Source organism: Lepidochelys olivacea, assembly GCF_965140295.1.
Source record: "Lepidochelys olivacea isolate rLepOli2 genome assembly, chromosome: 7".
In the NCBI taxonomy this organism is placed as follows: domain Eukaryota; kingdom Metazoa; phylum Chordata; order Testudines; family Cheloniidae; genus Lepidochelys; species Lepidochelys olivacea.
The window spans coordinates 23198472-23225807 of NC_140417.1; the positions used below are offsets into that span (position 1 = coordinate 23198472).

Here is a 27336-nt window from a genome sequence, read left to right on the forward strand (position 1 = left end):
GGTCAGCCCTGTACCCCACGGAGGCCTGGGGCCCTACACAGCCCCCCCAGCTCCCGCCCACGGAGGCCTGGGGCTCCAGGCTGCTCTGCTCCCCTGGCTCCCAGGCTTGGGGGGAGGGGGTACCCGCCCCCCAGCACTCACCGGCGGGGCGGCTGGGAGCCAGGGGAGCGGAGCAGGCTGGGGCCAGGTCGCTCTACTTATCGGTGAGTGCAGGCCTGACCACTTCTGGAGTCCTCAGAGGAGTGGGGGCAGGGCTGGGCCAGAGCAGGGGCGGGAAGAGGCGGGGCTGGTGAAGAACAGGGGCCGGGGCCGGGGCCTAGGGAAGAGCCGGAGCAGCATGCAGCTGCGCAGGGCACCATGAAATTTGGTGTCCTGGTGCCCTACGCAGCTGTGTGCTTTGAGTATGGGTAAGGATGGTCCTGCTTATCGCCCATGTGGAAGGAGCATCTGATCCATTAACCTCCGAAAGGTCGCCTCCACCCCATACAGCTCAAACAGCATCATTAGAAAATTGTACAGTACAAAGGGCATGGCGAACACAGTGCGAATTTGGAAATAACCAGTACATGATTGAAAAGGCTGGAGAGGCCGGGCTATCACCACACAAGAAGCTTTCCCTGCACCTTCCTCATCAGTGTGGGGGTCCATCAGGGTGGATTTGATTTAAATCATGATTTAAATCACTAGTCAGGAAGACTTGATTTAATCATGGTTTTCTACATAAAAGTACATTCTTGTTGGTTGTTATAACCTTAATACATATTCTTCACAACTCTGAGATAGATGTAGGTTTCATTTTTAGAAGGTGTATATACTATACATTTTTAAAGTGATTTATTTTGAAAACTTAGTTTTACAGCTATATCAGAAAATCAATTATTGTTTGGTTATATCATTGACCAAAGGTAATTGAAGCAGATATTTATGAAGTCATTGGGAGGTGAACTATCTCCAATTCAACAGGTTAATCATTAATATTTGGAGGATTTTCTTGCCATGCTGTATTAGGAGGAGAACATCACCAGACAGACATGTAAATGGTTTTATTTAACTAAAACAACAACGTTCTGTATTCTGGATTTTTTTCTTCAACAGCAAACACAGAATATTTTAACAAAACAAGCATACGAATTTTTGAATTTAAACATTCAAGTTTTTTAAAATCAGGTTTCTTTTTGTTAAAATTGTTCTTTTAAAAAAATATTTCATTTAACTATTTTAGTTAAAAACAAACCTTTTTTAAAAAAACCACAACCATTTTTGCTGTTAACAAGCATGTTATCTCTGGAGACACAAATCCACAGTTTGAGAATTGCAAAACTAAGCATCTCTGATGGTATCTTCTAGACTGAGCACTGAGTCCCATTGGGTAGATAGAAAGATTAACCTAAATAATCTATACAGAAGTCCCTAGAACCCCATAAAATTGGGTGCCTAATCCATGAACTATTGGAACTCATTTACAAAACTTTTCTTAAATTTACATGAATACATTGTCTCATACTATAGAATTAGAATTTATAATCCCTATTCCATGTTGAGATATCTTTGAGCTATAATGTATCTTAATTAAAACTATCTTTAGATAGATTTTTTCCTCAAAAAGCATTTTATCAAAAAAATCCGACTTAAATAAAAAAAATCTGATTAAAAAAATAATTGATTTTTATGCACCCTCGGGGTCTATACACCCTGTCACATTCTTCCTTTTATTTCCCCCCCCCCTCTGGTTAGTTGCTTACTTATTCATTTTGTAAGTGCCTGAAAGTTTCATTAAACCGTATTACTTGGCCTTGCTGTGAGCTGTGTTGTTTCTCTGGACATGCTATAGAAATTCTGGTAATGAACTGCCAAAATCAGCAAGCAATATGTAATGATTTAAGGCTCCATTCAAAATAAAACCTGCTTGGATTTCTACACCACAGGGGCAAGGCCCAAGAGGGAGAGGGATTTATTTTTAACATTCGGTTGGTCCTTTGGTGCTGTTAAACTGGAAAGAATTAAAGGGATTTTACAAAGGATAAAGGCTCTAGAAACATTAAATGCAAAAATAGTTTTGTTGTATTTCTAAAATGTTATTTTTAATAGTAATTTAACTCTTTTCAGCTGTAGATTGGAAGGCACTTCACAAAGGTGGATAAGCTTCATGTGGGCCATATAAGCAACTAGATAGCTAGACAGATTATTATTTCCATTCTACTGATGTGGAAGCTGAGGCCAGGTCTACACTAAAAAGTTAAGTGGACCCAGCTACATCACTGCAGGGTGTGAAAAATGCACACTCCTGAGTTAGATAGTTAAGCTGACCTAACCCCGGGTGCAGGCAGCACTAAGTCGACAGAAGAATTCTTCCATCCACCTAGCTTCTGCCTCTCAGGCAGCTGGATTACCTACAGTGACGGAGGAACCTCTCCCATGTAATGAGAGTTTATGTTGAAACATGACAGCAGTGCAGCTACAGCCGTTTAAATGTAGACATAGCCTGAGGCACTGAGAAGTACAAGATCCACATTTTCAAAAGTGTCCTCTGACATTGGGTGTCTCAGGCTTGGGGTGCCTGACCTGACAAGCACAGGAGTTGATTTTTTTTAGACGTGCTGAGCACACTTACCTCCATCTGAAGTCGATGGGAACTATAGGCACTCTGAAAGCCCAAATTGTCTCAAGTTTGTCCACAGAAACATGATGGCGTCCAAAACCTGTGGCTCAGTGGTGGGCAACCTGCAGCCCACGGGCCGCATGTGGCCCATCAGGGTAATCTGGTTGTGGGCCGCGAGACATTTTGCTGACGTTGACTGTCCGCAGGCACAGCCCCCGGCAGCTCCCGGTGGCTGCGGTTGCCCACCTCTGCTGTGGATGCTTTTCAAAGTGTCAGCTTATAGGACTAGCTCAAGCCCACGCATCTGTGAATGCTGGGCACAGAACATGGGTTTCTTAACTCCTTGCCTTCATTTCTATTCAAACAGCCAGTCGGGGACTTAATGCTATGGTTTTTTTTACTGTAAGCACTACTTTTTAACTAAGGCTTTGTCTACACTAGTGGTGTAAGTCAATCTGAGTTACGCTGCTTAAGCTACGTAAATTACGGTGTCTGTGCTGCGCTATGTCTACGGGAGACGCTCTCCCATTGACACAGCTTCGGTCTCTCACTGAGATGGATTAATTAAGTCTACGGGAGAGTGCTCTCCCCTTGACTTACTGTGTCTGCACCAGACCTGCTAAATCGACGCCCGCTGCAACAATCGCAGCAGTGCCGATTTAGCCCATAGCGTAGACAAGGCCTAAGATAGGATTCCCTTAGTTGCACGATGTCCTGCGTGTAGGCAGAAGTGAATCTGTCCTGGTATTAATGACTAGCTGATACTCCAAACACTGCTGAACTGTCCTGAACGTGCTCTGCCACAGTGCAGTTATAGCTTTCAATGCGCTGGTTAGCACCTGATGCAAAAGAGTTAACCATTGTCATGCTATACAAGATATGCCTATTGCATCACTATGATGAATGATTTCAGAGTAGCAGCCGTGTTAGTCTGTATTCGCAAAAAAGAAAAGGAGTACTTGTGGCACCTTAGAGACTAACCAATTTATTTGAGCATAAGCTTTCGTTGGAATGCATCCGATGAAATGAGCTGTAGCTCACGAAAGCTTATGCTCAAATAAATTGGTTAGTCTCTAAGGTGCCACAAGTCCTCCTTTTCTTTTTATGATGAATGAGTCAGTCATTGGATTCCACACTAGCATGTCCCTACCCTTTCCCCCTTATTTCCTTAGGTGTTAATTTGGCCTCTGAATTACACTTTCAATGCAAAAGCTTCATTTACAATAAAACAGGTTCAACAAGTTGAACAACTTACAGGTGTTACCCAAATGCACCTGCCTTGCTGTCTGCAAAGAAGGCTGAGTAGAACAAAACACCCACTCCAAGGCTCCCACATTGGGAATAACATCCCACCCTAAAGGAGTGAGAGGAAAAGACCACCACCTCCCTTCCCTAGCCCTATTTTTATCTAATCTATCTATCCCATACCCATCACTGTGGCACCAGAGTGCCTTTGCTTCATATGAGGTAACTCCCTAAATCTTTCTTCTCAACAAAACAACAGCCAGAAATCCTGGCTGAGGATCTCTCAGTGGGGATGGGGGTTCACTCTCTATATCCTTGGCCTTTGTGGTTCCCTACATTCATTTGTACCAAAGATTCCCTGTGCACAAGTATGGGCCAAGGGGATCTGTGGATGCTCAGCGCCATACAGGACCAGGCCTTATATATTTCTATCCACAAAGCAAGAGATCCTATAAACGCCCCATTTTCCTGACAAATCATTTGACACAAAGCTGCAGCCCTTTAGTCCACTGCAGCTGTTACCCATCTTAACATGCCTATTTCCTAGGAGTAAAAGATGGGCACTTTGGAAGGAGTAGTAGCTGTCACCTGACCCTGTTCTCAGGGGTATTTAGCCATATTTAGAGCATGGCCCCAGGCTAGTGGATTTAATTTTATTTTACCTTTGGCAAATTTCCTGTTTCTTTCCCCTAGGAAGGGGCCAAGGGTAATACATTCTCTACCAGTGGAACGCAAGTCAACGCTAACCTTTGGACACCTGCAGCTATCTAAAGCCCTTAGCTGGGATTTGATCAATGAAAGGTCCTGTTTGAGCATTACAGCAGCACATGTTAATATTAAGGTTCCCAAAGCAAGTCAGCAGTTGAATAACACTGCATTTATTGTAGCTAAAATAATAATTGCAATAGTTGCCCTCATCAATATTTGAAACAGAATGCATTCATAACGGGCCTGTAAACCTTCCCTGTGGTCTCCTGATCTCATTTTCATTGAATGTTTAAAGTTGGATGAAAGTGACTGAGCTTCAGCATATAAAAGAGAAAAACTCTTGGATACTTTTGAAGAGAGAGATAAATGTATTTTCTGTTGTTCTTTCGATCTAAACATTTCAAGAGCATTCATGACTGTAGGATCTAGGTACTAAATTGTTATTCAGTTACTTACACACTCTCTCATACAACAAAGCAAAGCTAAAAATAAACATCCCCCCCACACACACGTAAGAACCACTTGTAAATGAGCAGCACTGATCCTGTTTACTTTGTTGTCACAAAACTAGGGCAACCTCACTCTCAATTAACTGCTTGGTGTGCAGAGCCCTGAAAAGATGAGCTAGTGCGAGGAATTAAACACCAAGTTTTAACTTCTACTTCATCATCCTTTCATTTCTTGATCAAAGACTCATCTGCTCCCCACTAATTTTCTAAGAAATTAAACATGAAAAGAGAATGCAGTTCCACAACTGAGTGAAGAACACTGTGGGCAGTTAATGATTAATTAGCATTATAATACGTGACAGGCTGGTTTCACAGAAGAAGCTTGTTTTGCTACTGAATTTGTTCTGTAGAGGAAATCTTGAGGCTGGTGCCAGAACTATATACAAACCAATGCCAAAAAGTTTCCTTCTGGTTTTTGGAAGACACACTGGGGTTAGAAATAACTGCTTGAGTTGCTGCCTGGACCAGGTAATTATAAGCTAAGACAGTTGTGCTATAGCTTGATCCTAAAACTGTTGACATGAATGGGACTGACTTTAATGGGCTTTGGATCAGGCCCCAAAAGTTCACCTGTCCGGTGATAGGATAACAGTGGATGTTGCTTCAAGGACAGCAAACTGGGTTTTCCCACATGTGCACTTCAGGAGTACTTGTGTCATCCACATAACTCCTGTCTGGCTTGGTAATGGTTATGGGAGCTGAAGCAGAAGGCTAGGTAACCTCAGCCACATTTCTACTACTCAGCAAGACCCACTGATTGATCCTGAAACAGACACGTGACAAAGGATTTGGACAGCTGGGGCAGAAAAGTTTAACTTCCCACTATTCCTTGGGCAGCCATTTCCCACAAATCTTTATCCCTGCAATGTAAAAATAAACAGAGCTTATCCCGTTTGACTGCAGAAAAGACAAACAATAGGAGAACAGATGCATTTTCATATGTAGCGATGTGTATAGCTAGTGCTAGCATTCATACACATGAAGCCAGCATCTTATAACTGTGACTGGCAGGTAGAAGTGAGACCATAAATAAGTAGAGAAATACACAGGCAATTTTCTACCACACTACCAAATTCATGCTTTCTAAAAGCACATAACCTAACTCAGAAGCCATTACAGTAAAGGACTATGAATAAATAAGAGATTACTTAAATTTCTTTATCTGATTATTTGTCCACGTTCCATCACCGAGTTCAGCTTTGAAACCACAGCCAATTTAAAGTGGAAGATCCATCCAAGTAATTTTCCAACTCTAAATTTAGTAAGAAGTAAATTACATATAGTGTGTAAAAACCTGTCATTGCACTGGGATTTATAGCACCACTATTACAGCTGAATGAGACCTCTAATGTTTGATTTAACACTAAAAATAATGACAAAGGCTGGGCAACGAAAGCCTGTGTATGTCACACATCTCTGAAAGTTGGGGATATCTGTTTAAAAATATCTCTATTGCTGTAATGCATCATATGGATGATATTTCCAAGGCGACTGAAATGTCACCCTGTTCAACTGAGCATGAAATGAAAGTAAATACAAATCTCACAAAACATTACTCAAGTAAGTAGTCCTCATTTATGCAAGTAGTAAAGCCTGCTCGGGAGACTGAGGAGTTATAGGATCTAATCTTTACATTGGAAGCGCTCTGGGGCAGGGATATGCCTTTTTATTGGTTCTGTAAAGCACCACGAACACCTATGATGCTGTATAATCTATAAATAATTATAAAGTTACATTAATGGAGGCTTATTTATTGAGAACAAATGCATCATTTGAAAGTGCTCACCTTGGAGTTGTGGCTGGTTTCCAATATCTGCAGAAAAGATATTGTCCATCTGTATTGACCATATGAGGAAGGTCCTGATAAGGGATATTCTGAGGACTCCGTCTTGGGGAATTTTCCTCGGGCATTCTAGAAGACTGACCTATAAGGTGTTGGAAGAAACAGGACATACTTTAAAGAGGAGCAGGAGAGATATTGGCAGAAGGGTTTACTAAGTACACACATTCAAGAAAGTCAATAAGGCAACTGACACTGATGGAAATGTTTCTCCCACCCCACCAAAGATCCACAAAACGGTCCTCAATCTCATCCGCTTCTTGCAACTCCTCTGAGACTGAAGACCCACTTTTCTTTCTTTTTTTTTTTTAGAGCAAATGATCACATTAGGAGAGAGAGGGGAGATAACAACCCAACCACACTGCTTCCTTACTGCTTTTTTCCCCTTCTCCCATCTGTGTTTATTTTACATCGCTTTGGGAAACGGCTTTTAAAAAGCATATTGAGCTGCAATCAAGTGCAAATTGTAAAGCACCGCTATGGATACAAGGAGACAGCTGCATAAAAGATTCATCTCTGTTAACATCTCCAAAGAACGGCGAAGGGTGCGCAGTAATGAGGTGCCTGGTGGCACTGTGTGGTTATTATGCTCTTTTCTGACATCTGAAAAGGAAAACATATAGGAGGATTCGCAGCAAACCTGTTTTCATCCTGTGCAAGGGTTTGCATCCCAGAGAGACGCCGGCATTGCAAATCAAATACAAGCATATAGAGCCTTTTGCATAACGCCGCTAAGATACATTAACACCCAGCCAAACATTCAGCGCCCCCAGCCCCAGATCAATTCCTTTCTGTTGCAAAAAAAGGGCAACACAGATCTCTTCCCCTTGCAAGCTTCTGTGCTGGCTGCGATCCGCTCCCCCAAGCTCCTTGTTCCAATCTCTCTTTAGGGAAACTCGCCTGTAATTCATCACTTCTTGTTCATTTCATCACTTTTCTTAAACAAATCGCATGTGTGGGCTGAGGTGGTGGTGGGAGGGGAGGTGGTGGGGAAGGGAAGGCTGCAGTCCACTTTCCAGAAGCTGCTGCACACACATCAAAGGCACCTTGAGCACAGGCAGCTGTGTGGCACTGGGAGACTTGTGGAGAAAGTTACTGTTGCTGCAGGTTGCTTGCAAACTTTACTTCCTTCCTGTCACTTGCTGTGAAGGGGCATGGGGCGGGGGGGGGGGCAGGGAGAGAAAGTGGGGCTCTCCCCTCGGCTCCCCGCTGCAAAGTCATCTCGAGTGAAAACAACACAACTTCCCCAGCTGCTTCTCTCTAGTAGCGAGACCGGGCAGAGGCAGAACCCAAGAGACCTGTCATCTGCCCCAACGCCAACCAGAGCCAAGGCAAAAAAAAAAATAATAATAAAAAAAAATCCCCCTGGGTTTCAAATGCAACAGACACCCCCGGCTTCCAAGGCGGCCAGGATTCGTGGCACGCTCCGGGCTGCCGGCACGTGAATGGCGAGGGAGCGGCGTGGAGGGACCTTACCCGGGGCGGAACGGCGCGGCGTGCTCGCAGCTGCCCCTGCACGCCGTGGCCCCGGGAGCGGCGGGCGGGCGGGCTCCGCGCCGGCGCCCCGCTGCCTTCGCACATCAGCGGCGGTTCCGCCGGCGAGTTAATCCGAGAGCGAGAGCGGAGCCGAGCAAAGCCCTGCGGGCAGCGGCCCAGGAGGGCAGGCGCGCGGGGGCCAGCTCCAGCGGGAGGAGGGTGGAGCCGCCGCAGCGGCAGGAGCCGGCGGGGCACGGCGAGGCTCCTGGCTCGGGGCAGGTCGCTCTGCCCGCTGCACGTGTGGCCAGGCCGGGACCCGCAGCAGCCCGGCCCCAGGGTCCAAACGGGGACCCCGACCCAGGTCCTCAGCTCAGGATCTCCCCGAGGGCGCAAGCAGGGCTCTGAGTCCTGTCGTTGGTCCAGACGGCAGGGCAGCCGGTGTCTCCTCCAGCGAGGCGTTCACTCAATAATAAATCAATAATAACGAGCCTCATTTCTAGGCAAGCCCGGGGCAACCCCCTGGAAGAGGCGATCCCCGCGCACGGTGGATTGCTCGCCTCCCTGGTCTCAGGTGGCACAAATGGCCAAGCATCACGCCACGGTCTCCCTCTTCAGAATAAGAGCATCCTAGCAGCAACTGGCCCAGGAGCAAATCCCGTGGGAAGCTTTTCAGACCAGTTAGCCAGGTCCTCCATTACTGCTAGCCGAGAATCGGGCTCCGTAGCTAGAAATGGGGGCTCTAATACCAGAGCTATGGGTTTGGCTTGGACAGGCAGACAGACGTTAGGTGCACTGGAAACTTGAAAGAGCTACAATCTGGAGAGAAATGAGAGAATGAATCTAATGCCCTTTTACATTTCCCCAGCTTTGATCCCATCCCCGTGGTTCTGGTTCTAGTCTGGTCCCAAACTAGAAGCAGCCCAGTTTGTTGTGCTGGTTCAGATGTGCAGCTGCTCTTGTGAGATTTCTACCATTTGGGGCCGAACGCTCCCAACACTTTCGGAGCCACTCAGTCCAAACCCAAAAGCCTGAATATTGCCCAGAGTCCAGATCAGTATCCCAACACCACCTGGTTGGCTCATCTGTAATTATAACCTGCTTTATGGTACATAACAAATGCTTAGGGAAACTGTCAAAACTAATTTCTCTTGAGTGAAAATCATCTCCTGGGTTTAAAGGCAAATGTCCAGGTACTGAATTTAAGAGCTTGATCCTTCAGTTCTAATGCTAGCAAAACTCCCTACTTAGCATTTATCAAGTACTTTGTGTATTGCCTACCTCAAGAGTGCAGAGTCAGGCCTTTTATGCTTCATCATTTAAGCTTTAATTTCTGGATGCCTAAGGATGTCCAAGAGCTTCCTGGCATCTTAAGAAAAAGCAGCTATAAAAATACATTTTAAAAACTAGGCAACATGCCCAAATAAATCCCAAACTGGGAACAAAGGCTGAGGAAATGAAAGAAAAATATAATCAACGACTAGTACAGAAATCTCTCAGCCAAAACATATACATATTAAAGAGGAAATCAAAAGCACATTTTTATCTTATTGTCATTTATATTAAACCCCTTCAAGGAGTTTGTTCATTACAAACAGCAAAGGCAAAATTATATAATTCCAGAAATGCTAATGTATGGAAATCCATCCAGGGACATTTATAATGAGCAGGATTCCAGGTGAGGCGGGGGCCTTCTCAGAGCCTGAGAACAGTATGTTCAAATAGCATATGATTTCTTAGCTCAACTACTCTACAAGTGTTGCTGTGTGTTGTTAAGCAGCTGTTGCATTTCACTTCACTGGTGGGTGAACCAATTTTATGTATATAAAACACTTTGTGATCCTTTGGGTTACAAGGTGCATTAAGTGTAAATTATTATTATATATACGGCTACCATCTGATCAGTTGACATTTAGTTCAACAACACTATGGGCCCAATCCTACATTCCCTGCATGCTCCCAAATTCCCACTACTTCACTGGGAACTCTGGGTGTGCCAGGAATGTAGGATCAGGCCCTCCGGGGGCATTTGGGGATAATTCCCTTTTGCAGACACACCTTCTGTCTTGTGATGTAACTGTAGAAATTAAAAGAAGCATCTGACTGTCTGTCTGATATTCCTCATGACTTCTGAGTCCTAAATAAGAAAATTATTCCTGGGAAAATTGGATGGATTGGGAGTGAGGGATCCACCTGTTTGCGATCAACACAACATGTAAGGGTCCAGCTCAGCAATTATTGCAGGCTAGTCTCCAGTGAGAAAACAAAGGGAGCTGTGAGAGTGCCGTGATTGCCAGATGGTAACATCGTTTGCTTTCTCTAGTCTAAGGAGTGAGGCATAATTTGGAAATATATAAATATATATAATCAAATTCCTCATAAAAATAGAACTAGGCTCGTTTATATCTTTACACTAACTTGATAACAGCTCGGATTTACGAGGTGCATCCAGAAAAGTTGTTTAGTGTAAGAAGGGTCAAACCCTGCTTGCTATCAGGAAGTAAGCAGTCCCATTGACTCCAGTTTTACATATGTGAGTACACAGAGACAGATTTGGCCTAAAATAGGGCAAATGACAGAAAAAGAATCCAGCACTGGAGAGAGAAAAACATCACATATAAATGAGGAATGGATAATGGGGGGGAGGAGACGGAAGGTCTGAAAGACATTAGCAGGAGGGAGAGCAGGATAATGGAGGAAGGGAGGCATGGAGGGCAGGGAAAGTGACACTGTGGCAGAGATGGGCATAAGTTTCTCTTTGCCATTAGACTTCCAGTCACAGAATGACTTTTTAATGGATTATTTCCTTTTAGCATGCGCAGGTAAAGAGATTTTATAAGATCCTTCTGTTCCAGTTGACTGTCATATCCTTGTTAATTGCAAAAGAGTAGTCTGATTTGCGAAGTGGATTTAATTGGAGATTTTGCTAAACCATTTGCAATTCGCTGAATAGGATCATAAAACAGCCAGCTTCACTGATGATGATTGATGAAAATTGGATCTCGGGAAGCAGAATTAGAACATAACTAAGAAATATCTGGATATGAAAGAATTAACTATAAAGATGCCATAGGTTACAATACACAGAGAGCAGATGGAAAGAGCAACAGAAAATGTAAGCCAAGAGAGCACATGGGGAACAAGAAGACGATGAAGAAAAATTAAAATGCAAGAGAAAAGCAAAGAAGACAAAGTAGCAACTGCAAACAATTTGCAATAATTGTTTTAGTTTTGCCACTCTCTTTGGCCAATTCTTTATTCCTCCCTATCCAGAGTTTAGTCACCAGGCTTTACTTCTTTTGTGCTTTCTCCTTTAGCTTGCCTCTTGGTATTACAGGATAAGAAAGACATGTACAGAGAGAGGCAAGGGGATTGAGATGAGCTGCTTTTCTTTGACCCTAATATATGTATATTAACTCCTTGCCATATTCATTAAAAACATAGGGTTGGTGCCATACACACTGGGTTGAGAAAAAATAAATAGATTATAATCTCCCTGTTGATCAAGTTCATACTTAATGATGGCCTCAAAGACTAGCTCTGCATTGGCCTGCTGTCCTTTGGGCCCATGCACCAATTCAAAGTTAGTTTTACTTTAGAAGGAGGGTTTAGAGCAAAGACCTGAGACCCAGAAAACCTATTTCCAGACTCTTCCATTGACTTGCTGACCGAGTTTAGGCAAGTCACTTTCTCTGTGTTTCTCTGTCTGTGTTCCAATGGGAATAATAATACTTAATCTTTAAAGCACTTTAAGACCCTGGATATGAGTGCAAAGTAATCTCATTATGTGAAAGAAAATGATTAATGTTCATAAGAGTCCCTACTTATTTGCAGGAGAGAAGGGATTCTTTTTGCCCATGGTCCGATCCTGCTCTCATTGAAGCCAGCAATAAAAGACTGGCTTGGTCTACACTTAAAAACTAGCTCAACCTAGCTATGTTGCTGAGAGCTGTGAAAAAAATTGCATTCTCAGCACTGAGGTTAAGTTGACCTCACTCCTGATGTAGACTCAGCTAGGTTGCAGGAAGAATTATTCCGTCAACTTAGCTGCTGCCTCTTGGAGAGTTGGTTTAACTTTATCGATAGCAAAACCCCTTTTGTCGATGTCTGCATTACAAGCACTACAGCAGCATAGCTGCGGCGCTGCTGGTATAGTGCTTGTAATGTAGACATAGCCTCTAACTTCAAACAGGACTACTTATATGAGTAAGGAGAGCAGGATCTGGCCCTAAGTCTCCCCAAATACACATAGTTAAACAAAATCTTGTGTTTAAAAATACACTGTTTGAATATGGTTCAATCTTTTTCATTAATGTTTGAAAGGTGACCCCTTTCCCCCTCCCCGACTTATCGTTCTAATTTGAGAACTGGCTGTTTTAATGAGAGAAGCAATCAATGTTAAAACCCACGGAAGAATATTCCTACTGAGAATCAGAGGCATTCGTTGCGCATACAGAAAACATGAAGCACACACCCTTCAAAGATAGACAATTCAAAGCTAAAGGCTGAAACTCCACCCCAAAGCCTTGGTTCCCTGACAGGAATTGACCAGCTGTTCCAGAATAACTATGCCCATATAATTTAGTGATTCTAGAATCACTGTCCTATGTGGACACTCTGTTCCAGAATAAAAATGATTTGTGGAAGGAGTAATTATCTTGGAATAGTCACTTTTATTCTGGAATAGTGTCCACACAGGGAGGTATTCCAGAGTAGCTATTGTGGAATACTTATAGCCGATCAATTTCTCCATGTAGACAAACAGGGACTGTTACCCTCAGAGGTTGCTATACTCTGCAGTATAGGTAAATATATGCAGTACTTGGGCACGAGAGGCACAGTAATGGCTTCTCTTTATCCATAGCACATATGGGTATTTTGAAGACTATATTTTAACAACCTTCCTTTGTCATATGCTTTTTCAGTATTTCCCTTTTCGTCGTCGTTACCAATATTTGTTTCTAAACAGAAGCTTCCTGTTACATAATTAGCCTGTTTGTCCTGCATGATTCACTCACATTGTGAGAGTGAATTGCCATGTTACTACTGAAGCACTTGAAGGGAAATCCTGTCCCCGCCATTATTAGGATAGACTGCTTAACAGATCTGTTCTGGGACAGTATTTCCTGTGTTACTGTGGTGTGGTTTCATATAGCCATATTAGTACATTGATAAGATGTCAGTCCTAACAGTACAAACAGGAGTTTTTCACTGCACAGTATGTTATTGAAAGATACCTTAAAGGAAAAGGTACTAATCTTTGAACTTTAAAATACATAAAAATAAGCATATGATAACATTGTAAATTCTCTTGTATCTCTTTGTACAGCCTTGTATTTCAGAAGTTCCTATCTATTCTTTTCTCATTTTACTGATGATGGCTACATAATCCACTTTACAAACCTGGCATAATTGTGTCAGGACTAAATAATATAACAAAAAGACGTGGTACTTCTGTGGCGGATGGAGTGGTGCTTTATTTTGGTAGCCAAACTGGAAGCACTGACTGAAGAAGAGGTGCTATTGTGCGGCTTGGTTCTCTTGCTGCTTTGCCAATTGACAAAGCATCATCCATCATGTTTTGCCTTCCAATTTTTCCTTGCATGATTCTCAGCTCATCATAACATAATTATGTTTCAGTTTCTTCTCGTCAGGGGCCGATACTTTCTTTGACTAAGACAACAGCTGCACAGCACAACCTTGATGAATCCCCATAAGGGCAAAAATGTGTCTGTGGTGTTTGTTTCTGCCTTAGCAACCCAAATGTTAAAGCTGCTTCTGCTTCTTCTTCTTCTTTTTTGGACAAATGATGTTATTGCTTCTCAAATGCACCCAAGCCTAGTGCTTTCATAGCGGGTCTCAAAGTGGCACCCCTGTTGTTTTATACTGTAATTTGTACTTGAAATATTAAGCATCTTTGCTGGGTTGTAATTTTTAAGTGTTGAAAGGCTGATTCTGTGGAATTGCCTTTTATCGGCCCATAAACACTGACATGGTATTTTATAGGATCATAATTACGGATACAGAATTTATTTTATGAATGACTGACAGTCATCACAAGAGAGGCTTGGACCTCCTTCCCTTGTGCTTCTGCGATACATGTGAAGTAGGCTTCAGTATTGTATTCGGCCTTATTAAAATACTTAGCTCTTATATAGCTGTTATCAGTGGATGTTAAAGTGCTTTGAAAAAGAAGATATGTCATTATCTCTATTTTATAAAGGGGGAAACTGAGGCACGGAGCAATGAAGTGACTTCCTAATGTTAGAAGCAAGCTGGGAACAGAATCAAGTCTCCTGGCTACCAGTCCAGTGACTGATTCTCTGAATCACAGTATTCCATGTCCTGGAGTAAATTTCACCCACAGAGTGACATATTCTCATTTTATCTGTGTTCGGCACAACAAAATGAAACTGCATCTTTCAGATCATACATACCATGAATGTTGTGACCCGTCGCACTCCTGGCACTCTTTGGAAGCGTAGAGATGTTAGCTACAGTGTCCTGGCCAAAATACGGTTTGAATGATGTAACAGGGTGGTCTGTCCCCTTAAAGGTAATGGGGATTAGGGGTCAGCCAATCCCTGTTCCATGGCATGGCCCTATTTGGGAGTTCTGATGCACACGAGGGCCTAGGAAATGGCAGAGGCAGATACTAGGAGAGAGGAAGTGGTCCTAGGGAAATAATGAGTATTTGCAGGAAAACCCACACTACTGTTCCTTAAAAGGTCCAGGACCAGGAGCCTTGTAGTGAAGGATGGGGCAAGGCTCACCTCTCCCATATATGCTGCCTCTTGTCCTCTTTGCTCACAACAAAAAGACAGTAGAAGGGAAAGGAGTGCTTGTCTCCTGTTCCATCCCAGCCCAAGGGAGAAAGGATTGGGCGGTGAGACCTGGTCTCCAAGCCATGTCGGAAGGCTGGAAGACTGCACCCCACCAGAAATGCCTGGGTGGAAAGGACTTTGTTAGGAAGGTTTTGTTTTGTGTTCTGTTTGTACGAAAGACTTTGTTGACAGTTCAGGTGGAACTGGATGAGTGTGATTCAAAGAGGCCAGCTGGGAGAAACTGGCCTGAAGCAGAGCACAGCCCCATGGAGGAGGGATGTGGGGAGGTCACAAACCCACAGAGGGGTTTTTACTGATCCCTTTTCCAGGGAGTGGCAAGATATAGCTCTATGAAAGAGGACTGTGGAACCCCCAGAGGACCAACAAAAACTGTTTGTAAAGAATCAGTAAATTAGTCATCCTCTGTCTTGTCCCGCGCAGAAGGGGAGTGTTGTTTTAAGTACTTGACTGTGGGATTTATTAGGAGAGTGGTTCTCAACCAGGGGTATGTGTACCGTTGGGGGTATGCAGAAGTCTTCCAGGGGATACATCAACTCACCTAGATATTTGCCCAGTTTTACAATAGGCCATGTAAAAAGCACTAGCAAAGCCAGTACAAACTAAAATTTCCTGCAGACAATGACTTGTTTATATTGCTCTATATACTATATCAGCAGTTCTCAAACTGTGGGCGAGTTCGTTTTAGTGGGGTCGCCAGGGCAGGTGTTACATTCACTGGGACCTGGGGCAGAATGTCAAAGCCCGAGCCCTGCTGCGCAGGGCTGAAGCTGAAGCTTTTAAGTGAAGTGAAACTTGGGGTACACAAGACGAATCAGACTCCTGAAAGGGGTATAGTAGGCTGGAAAGATTGAGAACCACTGTATTAGGAGCAGGGGTGAAAGTAAAATTAAGCTCTTAACCGTACGGGGCCAGCTCTGCCCCCGCCCCAGAAGGGGCGGGGCCTTGGGCAGAAGGGACGGGTCAGGGTCCCCTGGCCAGCCCATTGGCACTGCCTGGCCTGTACCGCCTGGGGCTCCAGCAGGGATTTAAAGGGCCCGGGGCTCTGGCAGCAGCATCTGGATCCCTGGGCCCTTTTAAATCGTGGCCCTGGGGCAGCTACTTCTTTTGCTCCCCCCCGCCATCAGCGGCTGGGGTGGGGGGGAAGGGACAACGACATTAAAGCGCAACGACATTACTGGTATGCTGTACCATCCTGCACCACCTTACTTTCACCCCTGATTAGGAGGAACTGGGGATTAGGTGCCTGCAGGGCCACTCCATGCTATGTGGGGGTGCTCTGGAGAATGCACCCTGCCACAGCTGCCTCTAATTCTTCCTATAGTTTCACTTTCCGTGCTGATCTTTTGGGGTTTGTTACTGCATGCTGTTAAACAGCTGCTACCTTCCATCCCAGGGCTCGATGCATTTCAGCCGTAATGATAATAGTAATAGTGAAATAACTCCTATAAGCAGAGCCATATCAGGGAACCATGAAGAACTCCTCTCCTGTGAGTAGTACCATTTATCCATAAATATGTAAATGATCTAGTCCATTTGGTTTCTAATGTGCTTTGAGATCCTTCAGCATGAACGGCATATATACATGCTGTAATAATAATTTTTGTCACTATCCACCACATTAATTCCTTATCTAACTGGATGAAACTCCGTTTGGTGTGGATGGAAGTTGCACTCACTTATGCCGGGGTTAAATTTAGCTCTTCTTATATCTAGCCAAAGAATTGTGAGTACAAGTACCCGCCATATTTGTTTGTGTAAAAAAGACAACTTGTTTATGGCATTGGTCCTTACCACATATTTATGGATCACTAGTATCCAGTATAGCTGGGTAACTTGCCATGTGTTATTTCTTACATATAAAAACGTGTGTAAATTCCAGCAATGGGAATATGATCAGACGTCTCTATAGGTTTTCTCATATTCATATTTGGTTTCTTTGCTTAATCCACTTACACATACCAATATATGGCTGTGTAAGATGTGAATTTTCTTTGATTTATGTGCAATAATTACTTCCTAACATCTGCATAACAGATTTTGTAGGAAGAGTAACTCTGCAACATTAAAAAATAAATGTATGAAATCTTTAACATCTCTGTTACTGGGTTTTGTTATCCACAGCTGACTGGATACATTCCCAGCCAGGACGCTGGTTCAGCAAAACAGCTGCATTAGTGATTAGTGACAGAGGATGTGGAAAAAGCTAATGTACTCAATGTTTTTTTTGCCTCTGTTTTCACTAACAAGGTCAGCTCCCAGACTGCTGCGCTGGGCATCACAAAATGGGGAAGAGATGGCCAGCCCTCTGTGGAGATAGAGGTGGTTAGGGACTATTTAGAAAAGCTGGACGTGCACAAGTCCATGGGGCCGGACGAGTTGCATCCGAGAGTGCTGAAGGAATTGGCGGCTGTGATTGCAGAGCCATTGGCCATTATCTTTGAAAACTCGTGGCGAACGGGGGAAGTCCCGGATGACTGGAAAAAGGCTAATGTAGTGCCAATCTTTAAAAAAGGGAAGAAGGAAGATCCTGGGAACTACAGGCCAGTCAGCCTCACCTCAGTCCCTGGAAAAATCATGGAGCAGGTCCTCAAAGAATCAATCCTGAAGCACTTGCATGAGAGGAAAGTGATCAGGAACAGCCAGCATGGATTCACCAAGGGAAGGTCATGCCTGACTAATCTAATCGCCTTTTATGATGAGATTACTGGTTCTGTGGATGAAGGGAAAGCAGTGGATGTATTGTTTCTTGACTTTAGCAAAGCTTTTGACACGGTCTCCCACAGTATTCTTGTCAGCAAGTTAAGGAAGTATGGGCTGGATGAATGCACTATAAGGTGGGTAGAAAGCTGGCTAGAGTGTCGGGCTCAACGGGTAGTGATCAATGGCTCCATGTCTAGTTGGCAGCCGGTATCAAGTGGAGTGCCCCAAGGGTCGGTCCTGGGGCCGGTTTTGTTCAATATCTTCATAAATGATCTGGAGGATGGTGTGGATTGCACTCTCAGCAAATTTGCGGATGATACTAAACTGGGAGGAGTGGTAGATACGCTGGAGGGGAGGGATAGGATACAGAAGGACCTAGACAAATTGGAGGATTGGGCCAAAAGAAATCTGATGAGGTTCAATAAGGATAAGTGCAGGGTCCTGCACTTAGGACGGAAGAATCCAATGAACCGCTACAGACTAGGGACCGAATGGCTAGGCAGCAGTTCTGCGGAAAAGGACCTAGGGGTGACAGTGGACGAGAAGCTGGATATGAGTCAGCAGTGTGCCCTTGTTGCCAAGAAGGCCAATGGCATTTTGGGATGTATAAGTAGGGGCATAGCGAGCAGATCGAGGGACGTGATCGTTCCCCTCTATTCGACATTGGTGAGGCCTCATCTGGAGTACTGTGTCCAGTTTTGGGCCCCACACTACAAGAAGGATGTGGATAAATTGGAGAGAGTCCAGTGAAGGGCAACAAAAATGATTAGGGGTCTGGAACACATGACTTATGAGGAGAGGCTGAGGGAGCTGGGATTGTTTAGCCTGCAGAAGAGAAGAATGAGGGGGGATTTGATAGCTGCTTTCAACTACCTGAAAGGGGGTTCCAAAGAGGATGGCTCTAGACTGTTCTCAATGGTAGCAGATGACAGAACGAGGAGTAATGGTCTCAAGTTGCAGTGGGGGAGGTTTAGATTGAATATTAGGAAAAACTTTTTCACTAAGAGGGTGGTGAAACACTGGAATGCGTTACCTAGGGAGGTGGTAGAATCTCCTTCCTTAGAGGTTTTTAAGGTCAGGCTTGACAAAGCCCTGGCTGGGATGATTTAACTGGGAATTGGTCCTGCTTCGAGCAGGGGGTTGGACTAGATGACCTTCTGGGGTCCCTTCCAACCCTGATATTCTATGATTCTATGATTTAACTGTGGGCCTGAGTCTGCTCCTATTTACATCAATGTAAATCAGGAGTGATGCAGCTGAAGACAAAGGAGTTACACCGGTGTGAAACTGGTGTGAAAGGAAAAGTAAGCATCATGGTAGAGAACAACCAGGGAACTTCAGATGTGATGCTTCGATGGTATAGGATACTGTGTTAGGGCCTGATCCAGCAAACATTTCCTACCAGATACATTGCTTTCCAGTGAGGTTATTATTATTTAATAATTTTATATTGTGGTACGGTCTGGAGGCCAACTGTACCCTAGTCCCATGGATTTAAGTGAAACTACTTTTGGTAGTAAGCACTGAACTCAGTAGTGAGTATTTGCAGTATTGGCCGCAAATTATTCATTCTTATTTATATAGTGTCAAAAATGTTCTGGGTTCATTATAATTTACTGTGTGATTTGTAGTACTGGGAAATGTATTCATTGACATTCTTTCAACAGTGCCTTAGTACAAGGGATAATTAATCTGGAGATTTCCTTTGAGAAAGGGAATTTTAACCAAGGAATGTTGAAGTCAAATAGACGCTATAGCATCTGTCAAGAGCCCAATACTATTTCCAGTATCGGGACTGACTTCTACTCAGTTGTAAAACAATATACGGTTGTGTTACCAGAAATCTTATCATTCTGCCTTGTAGATGGGCTTTCAGGTAAGACCGATATTAAACCTCTCTAGGCCTCTATTGCCATCCTTTAATGAGCTGATTTGTTAATTATTTGCCAGTACCAACAGCTACTGTTACAGTATGTGTGAGGTCAAAGAATGCCAGCAGTGAATATCAGATCTTGGATGTAATCTCTGATTACTCTTCTAGCAAAGGCACAGGTAGTTTTGTAAGTGATTTGGACTCTGTGGTTGCTGCAGGGGTGGCACACATCATAAGAACGGCCATACTGGGTCAGACTAATGGTCCATCTATCCCAGTATCCTGTCTTCCGACAGTGGCCAATGCCAGGTGCACCAGAGGGAATAAACAGAACAGGTAATCACCAAGTGATCCATCCCCTGTCACCCATTCCCAAGTTCTGGCAAACAGAGGCTAGAGATACTATCCCTGCCCATCCCAGCTAATAGCCATTGATGGACCTATCCTCCATGAACTTATCTAGTTCTTTTTTGAACCCTGTTATAGACTTGGCCTCCATGTGGATCCATACTGGAGTCCCATGGATAGTACCCCTTGTACTCCAAGACACAATGAACCTAAATTCTGCAATAGATACCCATCAATTCTGGGGCAGGAAACCCGCCATTCTATGGCAATGAAATTAAGGCTATCATTTACTCACGGGTAATTTTAATAAAGGTAATGGACAGGTCATGGGGCAGTAAACAAAAATTCATGGCCCCTGATCTGTCCATAATTTCTACTAAAAATACCTCTGATTAAATCTTGCTGTGGGCGGTGGAGGGAGGGGCGCTGTTGCGGGGAGCGGGGGGCGCCCAGGGCCAGTGGCACCAGTTGCCGGGGTCCACGGAACACGGCTGCTCCAGCCAGCCAGCCGACCAGGGACTGCTGCCTGGGGCTGCCAGAGGAGCGGCTGGTGTGGCTGTTCCTGGGGCCACCTGAGCAGCTGGTGCCAGCTGCTTGAGTGGCTCTGGGATCAGCCACACTGGCCCCTCCAGAAGTTGAGGAGGTTGCAGAAAGTCAAGGAATCCTAATGATAATCTAGTTCATTTGCTGATTTGCTGAATCCACTCTAGAGGTGCAGTAACATTTTTATGCAAACCTAGGGAAAGGGGGAAGGTTATTTCCTACAGGTTGGATGTTTAGGGTTCTTGTAGAGACAGCACCCAGCTTCTAGCAGGTGTATGTGGCAGCTGAATAAAGCTCCATCCTTTCCAGTCTGCCAGGGTTGGGGGGATGGAGCAGGGCACGAGAAGGAGGGTGGCAGCAGCCGGGGTCTGAGCCTATGAGCTGCGGGCACTGGGCAGAGCTCAGTCCTCCCTGGGCTGCAAAGTGTGTGAAGGGTCCTTCGCAACACACATATTTTCCAGGCCAGATTAAGCTATAGGCACCATAAACCCATGCCTGGGGCCCCAGCTCCCAGAGTCATGTAATTACACGAGAACCTAAGTTTTCTGGCTGTGGGGCTCATGTCTGAGATGTGACTCGAATATAACCAATGCAGTGATGTCTGCCTGAGTGAACATCCCCACCCCCTCCAGAGCCCCACTCAGAACTCTGTGTCCACCACACACTTTGCATCCTGGCGGGAGAGATTTCTGCTTGGGGCCTGCAACTCATGTACTCAGCCCCTGGCTGCCACATTCCCCCCAGCCAGAGCACACGTCTTCAAAGGTAGGGAGAGCTGTTGTCCTCCTTTCTGTCTCCCCTAATTATGGACAACAGGGCAGGAGAGTATAATGCAAGAGAATCCCAACTCTTGACATTGCAAGTCTTGTGATAGTTGGTGTTCCTCTTGAAACCCCAACTCCCGGAATTATTTAATTAGGAAAGTATCTCTGTTTTTTTTAAAAAGTAAAGTTTCCAGCCCTCACGGTTTCAGAGAAAAGCTTGAAAAGAGTCACCCCAGTGCACCCTAAAGGCTTGGAAACCAGAATGCAAATCATTTTCTTTTTGTAAATCTCATGAATTTTTAGCCAGCCTCATGATTTTAGGGGGCCTAACTCATAATGATCTTTTGACAACTTGGTGTTGCCAATGCTGAGGATGTGCTGCTTGAGGCAAGCGGCAGAGAAACGGCATGCTGCAGCCAGATCCTGGCAGGCAGAAAGAGCAAAATGTTGGGCAGCTGGTTGCAGCAACATGGCAGAGTCCAGGGCCAAAAGAGGGAATTCCACAGCAATTTGGTAACATGCCAAATTCCATGGAACATTCTGTGATCACTGTGTACATGGGGCCCTGCCTATGAATTAATGCTACCTGAAACCTATACTTCCTAAGGAAAAAAACTGACACTGTGTGTTGAACATGTGTAGACACCCCAGGCTTTTTAATGAAGAGCTAGATTCTGCAAACACTATCCTTATACTCCTAGTAGTAAGCACTATGCCCAGCAGTAAGTGTTTGCAGGATTTAAGACTTTTGAAAATACTCTGAGGATGCCCAGTATGCCTCAGTATAATATGAGGGCACACTTGTGCAGATAACCCAAAGTTTTAACACTCTCTTCCTGGTTTGGTTTGTTTAATTCCTTGTGAAATGATTTTTTTTCTCTCAAGGAGTTTGAGCTGAACAGTCTGTGACCATATGCCAAATCTCAACATGCCTGAGGGCCATCCTGCATCTCCCAAAGAGAACCCTTTTTTAAACCAACTTCTGCTGAAACACTGGAACTTCACCCATTTATGTACGGCGAGCCCCTTCTTTTTTGATCTTTGAAGGCAGCAGTGACATGATGGCTAAATGAAGTGCTCATTACAATTCTGGATGCAGTGCAACACATTTTAAAAGCTTTTTACTTAGAAACTATTCTGTGTGCTATATATATATTTGGAGGTGTTTTTTAGTATTACTAGGAGCATATGTATAAAAACATGATTTTTGTTTTTTGAAATCAGTAATTCATTTGCTGCTGTTGGTTATGTCTTACTTGAATAATTAGTATCATAATACACCTTTATACAGGTCCTGTGTACATTGTGGCAAGCTGGACCCAGTTTCTGGAGCAAGGTCTCCTGGTTTCTGAGGTTCTCTGGGCCTAAATTCTGCAGAAAACTGGAAATTCTGTGGCACCTTCAGGTAAAGTTAGCTTTTACTGATTTTAAATATGAGTATTAATAATGAATTCATTGCAGTATCCCTTGTGCTGTTCATTTTTATGATATTTAAATGTATTTTACATTGCCTCAGATTTTTAGTCTGCTGTAAATTTTTGTATGGACAATACAGTTGTACATTGGAACAAAGCCAGAGATTTTGGCAGCTACTTGGAGTTTTTGGCACCTGAGAACATATGGCACCCAGGATGCAGTTGGGACTTTCACAATGGAGAGTGGCTGCATTTCTTCTCTTCCTCCTTGTGGACAAGGGTGGAAGGGACTTGAAATTTTGGGGGTGGTATGTGCTGTCCTAATTCCCCACCACAGCAACTCTTGACACAAACATTTCCCCAGTTCCCCCTGTTCTTGTATCAACAACTACGGTTAAGCAGAATTAGCTAGATATTGCTGCCAAAATGATGAGCAGTGAAACAGTGAACAATATTGACAATTAAGTCATCATTAAGTTTCAGAGTTAACACATCACTACAATTAAGGAAATTCACACATCATAGAGCTATTGTTTCAAGCCAGTCTGTTTGCAGACTGAGAAAGATGAGACAGCAATTTGGTTCACATTTGGTAGTTTTCCTTCAAAACAACAAAATTTTGAAATGTATTGTTTAAAATTAAAGCTTAGAGTCTGTTGCTCAAATCTGCAGCAGGATGTGGATTTTGTGGCAGAACTTCAGAATACAGGAGACCCTTTTTAGCATCTTCCACATAAGGATCTCACAGCACTTTGAATACTAACTAATCCCTGCGATGTAGGAAAGTATAATTATCCCCATTTTACAGATGAGGAACAGAGGCCCAGAGATGTGAGAGGCTTGCCCAAGGTCACGGGGAAAGCTAAGGCAGAGCCTGGATCAAAACCCAGAGCCAAATTCTTCCCCAGTATAATTCTACTGGAGTCAACTGAATTATACCCAGGACAAATTGGCCTCAAGTCTCCTAGCTATACCTTATCTATACAACTACTCTTTGTTCCTTTATGACTTGTGGTCATAATCCTCTGTTTCATCACAATCCAACTCCAGAGCAATCAACTGAAGGTGGGGCTGGAGGAAGCTCCTGGTACTCCTCTTCCAAGAGTGTACCAGGTGCCATTTAGGGTATGTCTCCACAGCAAAGGAAAACCCACAGCTGGTCTGTGCCAGCTGACTCAGACTTGTGAATCTCAGGCTGTGGGGCTGGTTTATTGCTGTGTAGACTTCTGAGTTTGGGCCTAAGCCTGGGCTCTAGGATCCTGTGGAGTTGAAGCCTGCGACCTGAGCCCTGTGAGCCCGAATTGGCTGGCATGGGCCAGCTGCGGGTTTTTCTTTGCTGTGTAGACACACAAGTGGCTGCTAGTTAGTCAATACACTCTTGGAGTTATAATGTCTCCAGCTCCTGCTGCTTCAGACTGTGCACCTCCTCTCCCCACTTTCAATATAGTTCTGCTTGTGGTATCCTTAATTTGGCCCCATATGTATAATACAATTGCATCTATACTAATCTTTCATATAGTAAAAGCACTAAAAATGATGTACAGAAATGTATTTCTGCAAAACTCATTAACCTCACACTGTAAACTTCTTTGCATTTCCTTTCCCATCTCAGCTGATATAAAGAGATGTTCTGTCCTGTCTAATCAGCCTCTTCCGGCTGTCTGATTAGTTCACTGAGATCACAGTTCTTCTTTGAGCTATTCCAAGTAATTTCCAGAGAAAGAACCATGATGCTGAGATGTTTCAGAGTAACAGCCGTGTTAGTCTGTATTCGCAAAAAGAAAAGGAGTACTTGTGGCACCTTAGAGACTAACCAATTTATTTGAGCATGAGCTTTCGTGAGCTACAGCTCACTTCATCGGAAGCTCACGAAAGCTCATGCTCAAATAAATTGGTTAGTCTCTAAGGTGCCACAAGTACTCCTTTTCTTGATGCTGAGATGCTGGATTGTGGCATCCCTGCATGAAACACGCTGAGGGACAAGGAAGAGGGAAACTTTTCTTTATGTACAAAAGGTTTAGTCCTGCCCTCCTTACTCAACTATACATTTGTGCAAGTCAGTGGAGGTTTTGCCTGTAAGCCTCAGCCAGCACATATTACTCAGTAATAACCACTTATCCGCAATGCTCAGAAAGGAAACCCCAGAAGAACTGCTATACATGACAGTTACATGAGTTGTTTTAGTTTTTTTAAAGCCACTTTAATGTGATGGAGGCTCCTTTTCATGTAAAAGACAGAAAGAACCTACAAATGAAACAACATCAAGCCCTAAAGTGCAAAACTGCAATTTGCATACTTCGGGGCAGCTGCTGTGTCTGTCCTTATTACCACCACTGGGGTGCTAATTCAGCCACAACTTTCTCAGTTATTTAAATGAAAAAGCAGTGGGTGGCTGGCATGCCACATTAGCTGCAAGGCAACCTGGGAATCAAGTTGACAGAGCTAGAAAGAGATTTCAATTCAGAGGGATTTAGGGGTCTTGCTCCCTGGACTGGTGGACACTGGCAGGTTCAGAAGTGCCCTTGGTCTACAGTATAGGTCAACACTTAGCTTAGAAAAAAATCAGTATTTGTATTTTGACTGAAATGGAGAACAGACACAGGACGGAACTGGAATTCTCCGTCCAAGTAATCTTTCTCTCTAAAATATATTGTTGCCAAAATAGTCTTGTCTCTACAGTAATACAAATATTTAATACTAATAATCTGTGTTTGTATAGCATTTAGCGTAATGGGGTCCTGGTCTACAACTAGGCTCTTGGTGATACAAATAGATAATAATACTCTTCTGGACTCATTCCTCCTGCTACCCTCTAGTGTTCTCAGATTGTAAGTGTGTTGCATTGACTTGCTCCTTCTCTGTTCAGCTGGCATTCGGTACAACAATCAGCTACTTTGCTTGTGCACACAGGCCCTGGTTCAATAATGTACTTAAACACGTGCTTCACTATAAGCATGTGAGCAGTCCATTGTCTTCAATGGGATTACTCACCTGCTTAAAGTTAGGCACCTTGCTGAACTGGGGCCATAGTGCTGCAGATGATTCCCCAGGGGAAGCAGTAGCATGCCCCATGTCCTAGAGAAAAGGACCGAGACCTAGAAGAGAGGAAATATTCAGTCACCCTGGGCCACATGTGGAGAGAGTCTGGACAGCCCCTTCAGTGTGTATGCTGCACCAATTTAGACTCCGTCTAGACTTCCTTAGGCCTTCTAGACCAGGGGTGGGCAAAATATGGTCCGGGGGCCACATTCGGCCCTTCAGACGTTTTAATCCGGCCCTTGAGCTCCTGCTGGGGAGCGGGTTCTGGGGTTTGCCCCGCTCCACGTGTGCTGTAGCTCCACACGGCTCCCGGAAGCAGAGGCTCCTACGCGTTCCGGCTCCTATGTGTAGGGGCAACCAGGGGGCTCTGCACATTGCCCCCGCCCCAAGTGTCGCACCTGCAGCTTCTATTGGCCAGGAACCATGGCCAGTGGGAACTGCAGGGGCAGCACATGTGGACAGAGCCACCTGGCCATGCCTCCACATAGGAGCCAGAGGGGGGACATGCCGCTGCTTCCAGGAGCTGCTTGAGGTAAGCACCGCCCGCAGCCTGCACCCCTGACCTCCTCCCATGCCCCAACCCCCAGCCCTGATCCCCCTCCAACCCTCTGAACCCCTCAGTCCCATCCCAGAGCACCCTCCTGCACCCCCAACCCCTCATCCCCTGCCCCACCCCATAGCCCACACCCCCAGCTGGAGTCCCTACCCTCCCCACACACCCAACCCGCTACCCCAGCCCGGACCCCCCTCCTGCACCCTGAACTCCTCATTTTTGCCCCACCCCAGAGCCCGCACCCCCAGCTGGAGCCCTCACCCCCTCCTGCACCCCAACGCCCAATTTCATGAGCATTCATGTCCCACCATACAATTTCCATACCCAGATGTGGCTCTCGGGCCAAAAAGTTTGCCCACTCCTGTTCTAGACTCATGTTCACTAACATGGAACCTACAGGTAGTCCACCCCAATCCACAGATCTGGAGCCCCAAGGAACTCCTGTGTAGAGTTTTCTGTGGGATTTGTAGAGTGGAGTGGACAGGCTAGGGAGCCATTCACAGTGGTGGAGTGAAGCCTGGGGCCTTATAATTTTAGACTAGAACTTTGTGAACCAGTTTAATGAAACACCTGTGTGAAATTACGAACTTGTCAGCTCAGCACAAGCCAGAACAAAACCACTGAGCAATGACAGGATTGGTAATGAGTGAAGAGAAGGTTAAACTAGCATGTAGGTCTGAATGTCTGAATGGTGGCAGTAAAAGAAAGTGATCAGATGGTCATGACGCTGGATTGGGAAGGAAATTAAAGCATGCTGTATTTTCTGAAGCGGGTATAAATAGTGACCAAAAAACTGCTACAAAAACCAATTAAAAGTCACAGTTGCTTGTGTATCTATCTGTCGCTAACCATGACACAGAGAAAAGCTATATCTATGGAAGA

The 27336-nt window shown here is 44.5% G+C and overlaps 1 protein-coding gene across 5 annotated transcripts in view; it reads right to left on the reverse strand.

Annotated features, from left to right (window-relative positions):
• The window catches only part of MGLL (monoglyceride lipase), an 86763-nt gene extending 78188 nt beyond the window's left edge, over window positions 1-8575 (reverse strand). The window contains exons 1-2 of one of the 5 annotated variants that reach the window (XM_084634966.1): window positions 8289-8575; window positions 6848-7015 (exon numbers count right to left, since the gene is read on the reverse strand). In XM_084634966.1, coding sequence (XP_084491092.1) covers window positions 6848-7015; window positions 8289-8482 — 362 coding nt within the window. In that variant the 5' untranslated portion in view covers window positions 8483-8575. The other 4 variants (XM_084634964.1, XM_084634963.1, XM_084634962.1 and 1 more) reach the window with 4 other exon arrangements.
• Window positions 8576-27336: the final 18761 nt, after the last annotated feature.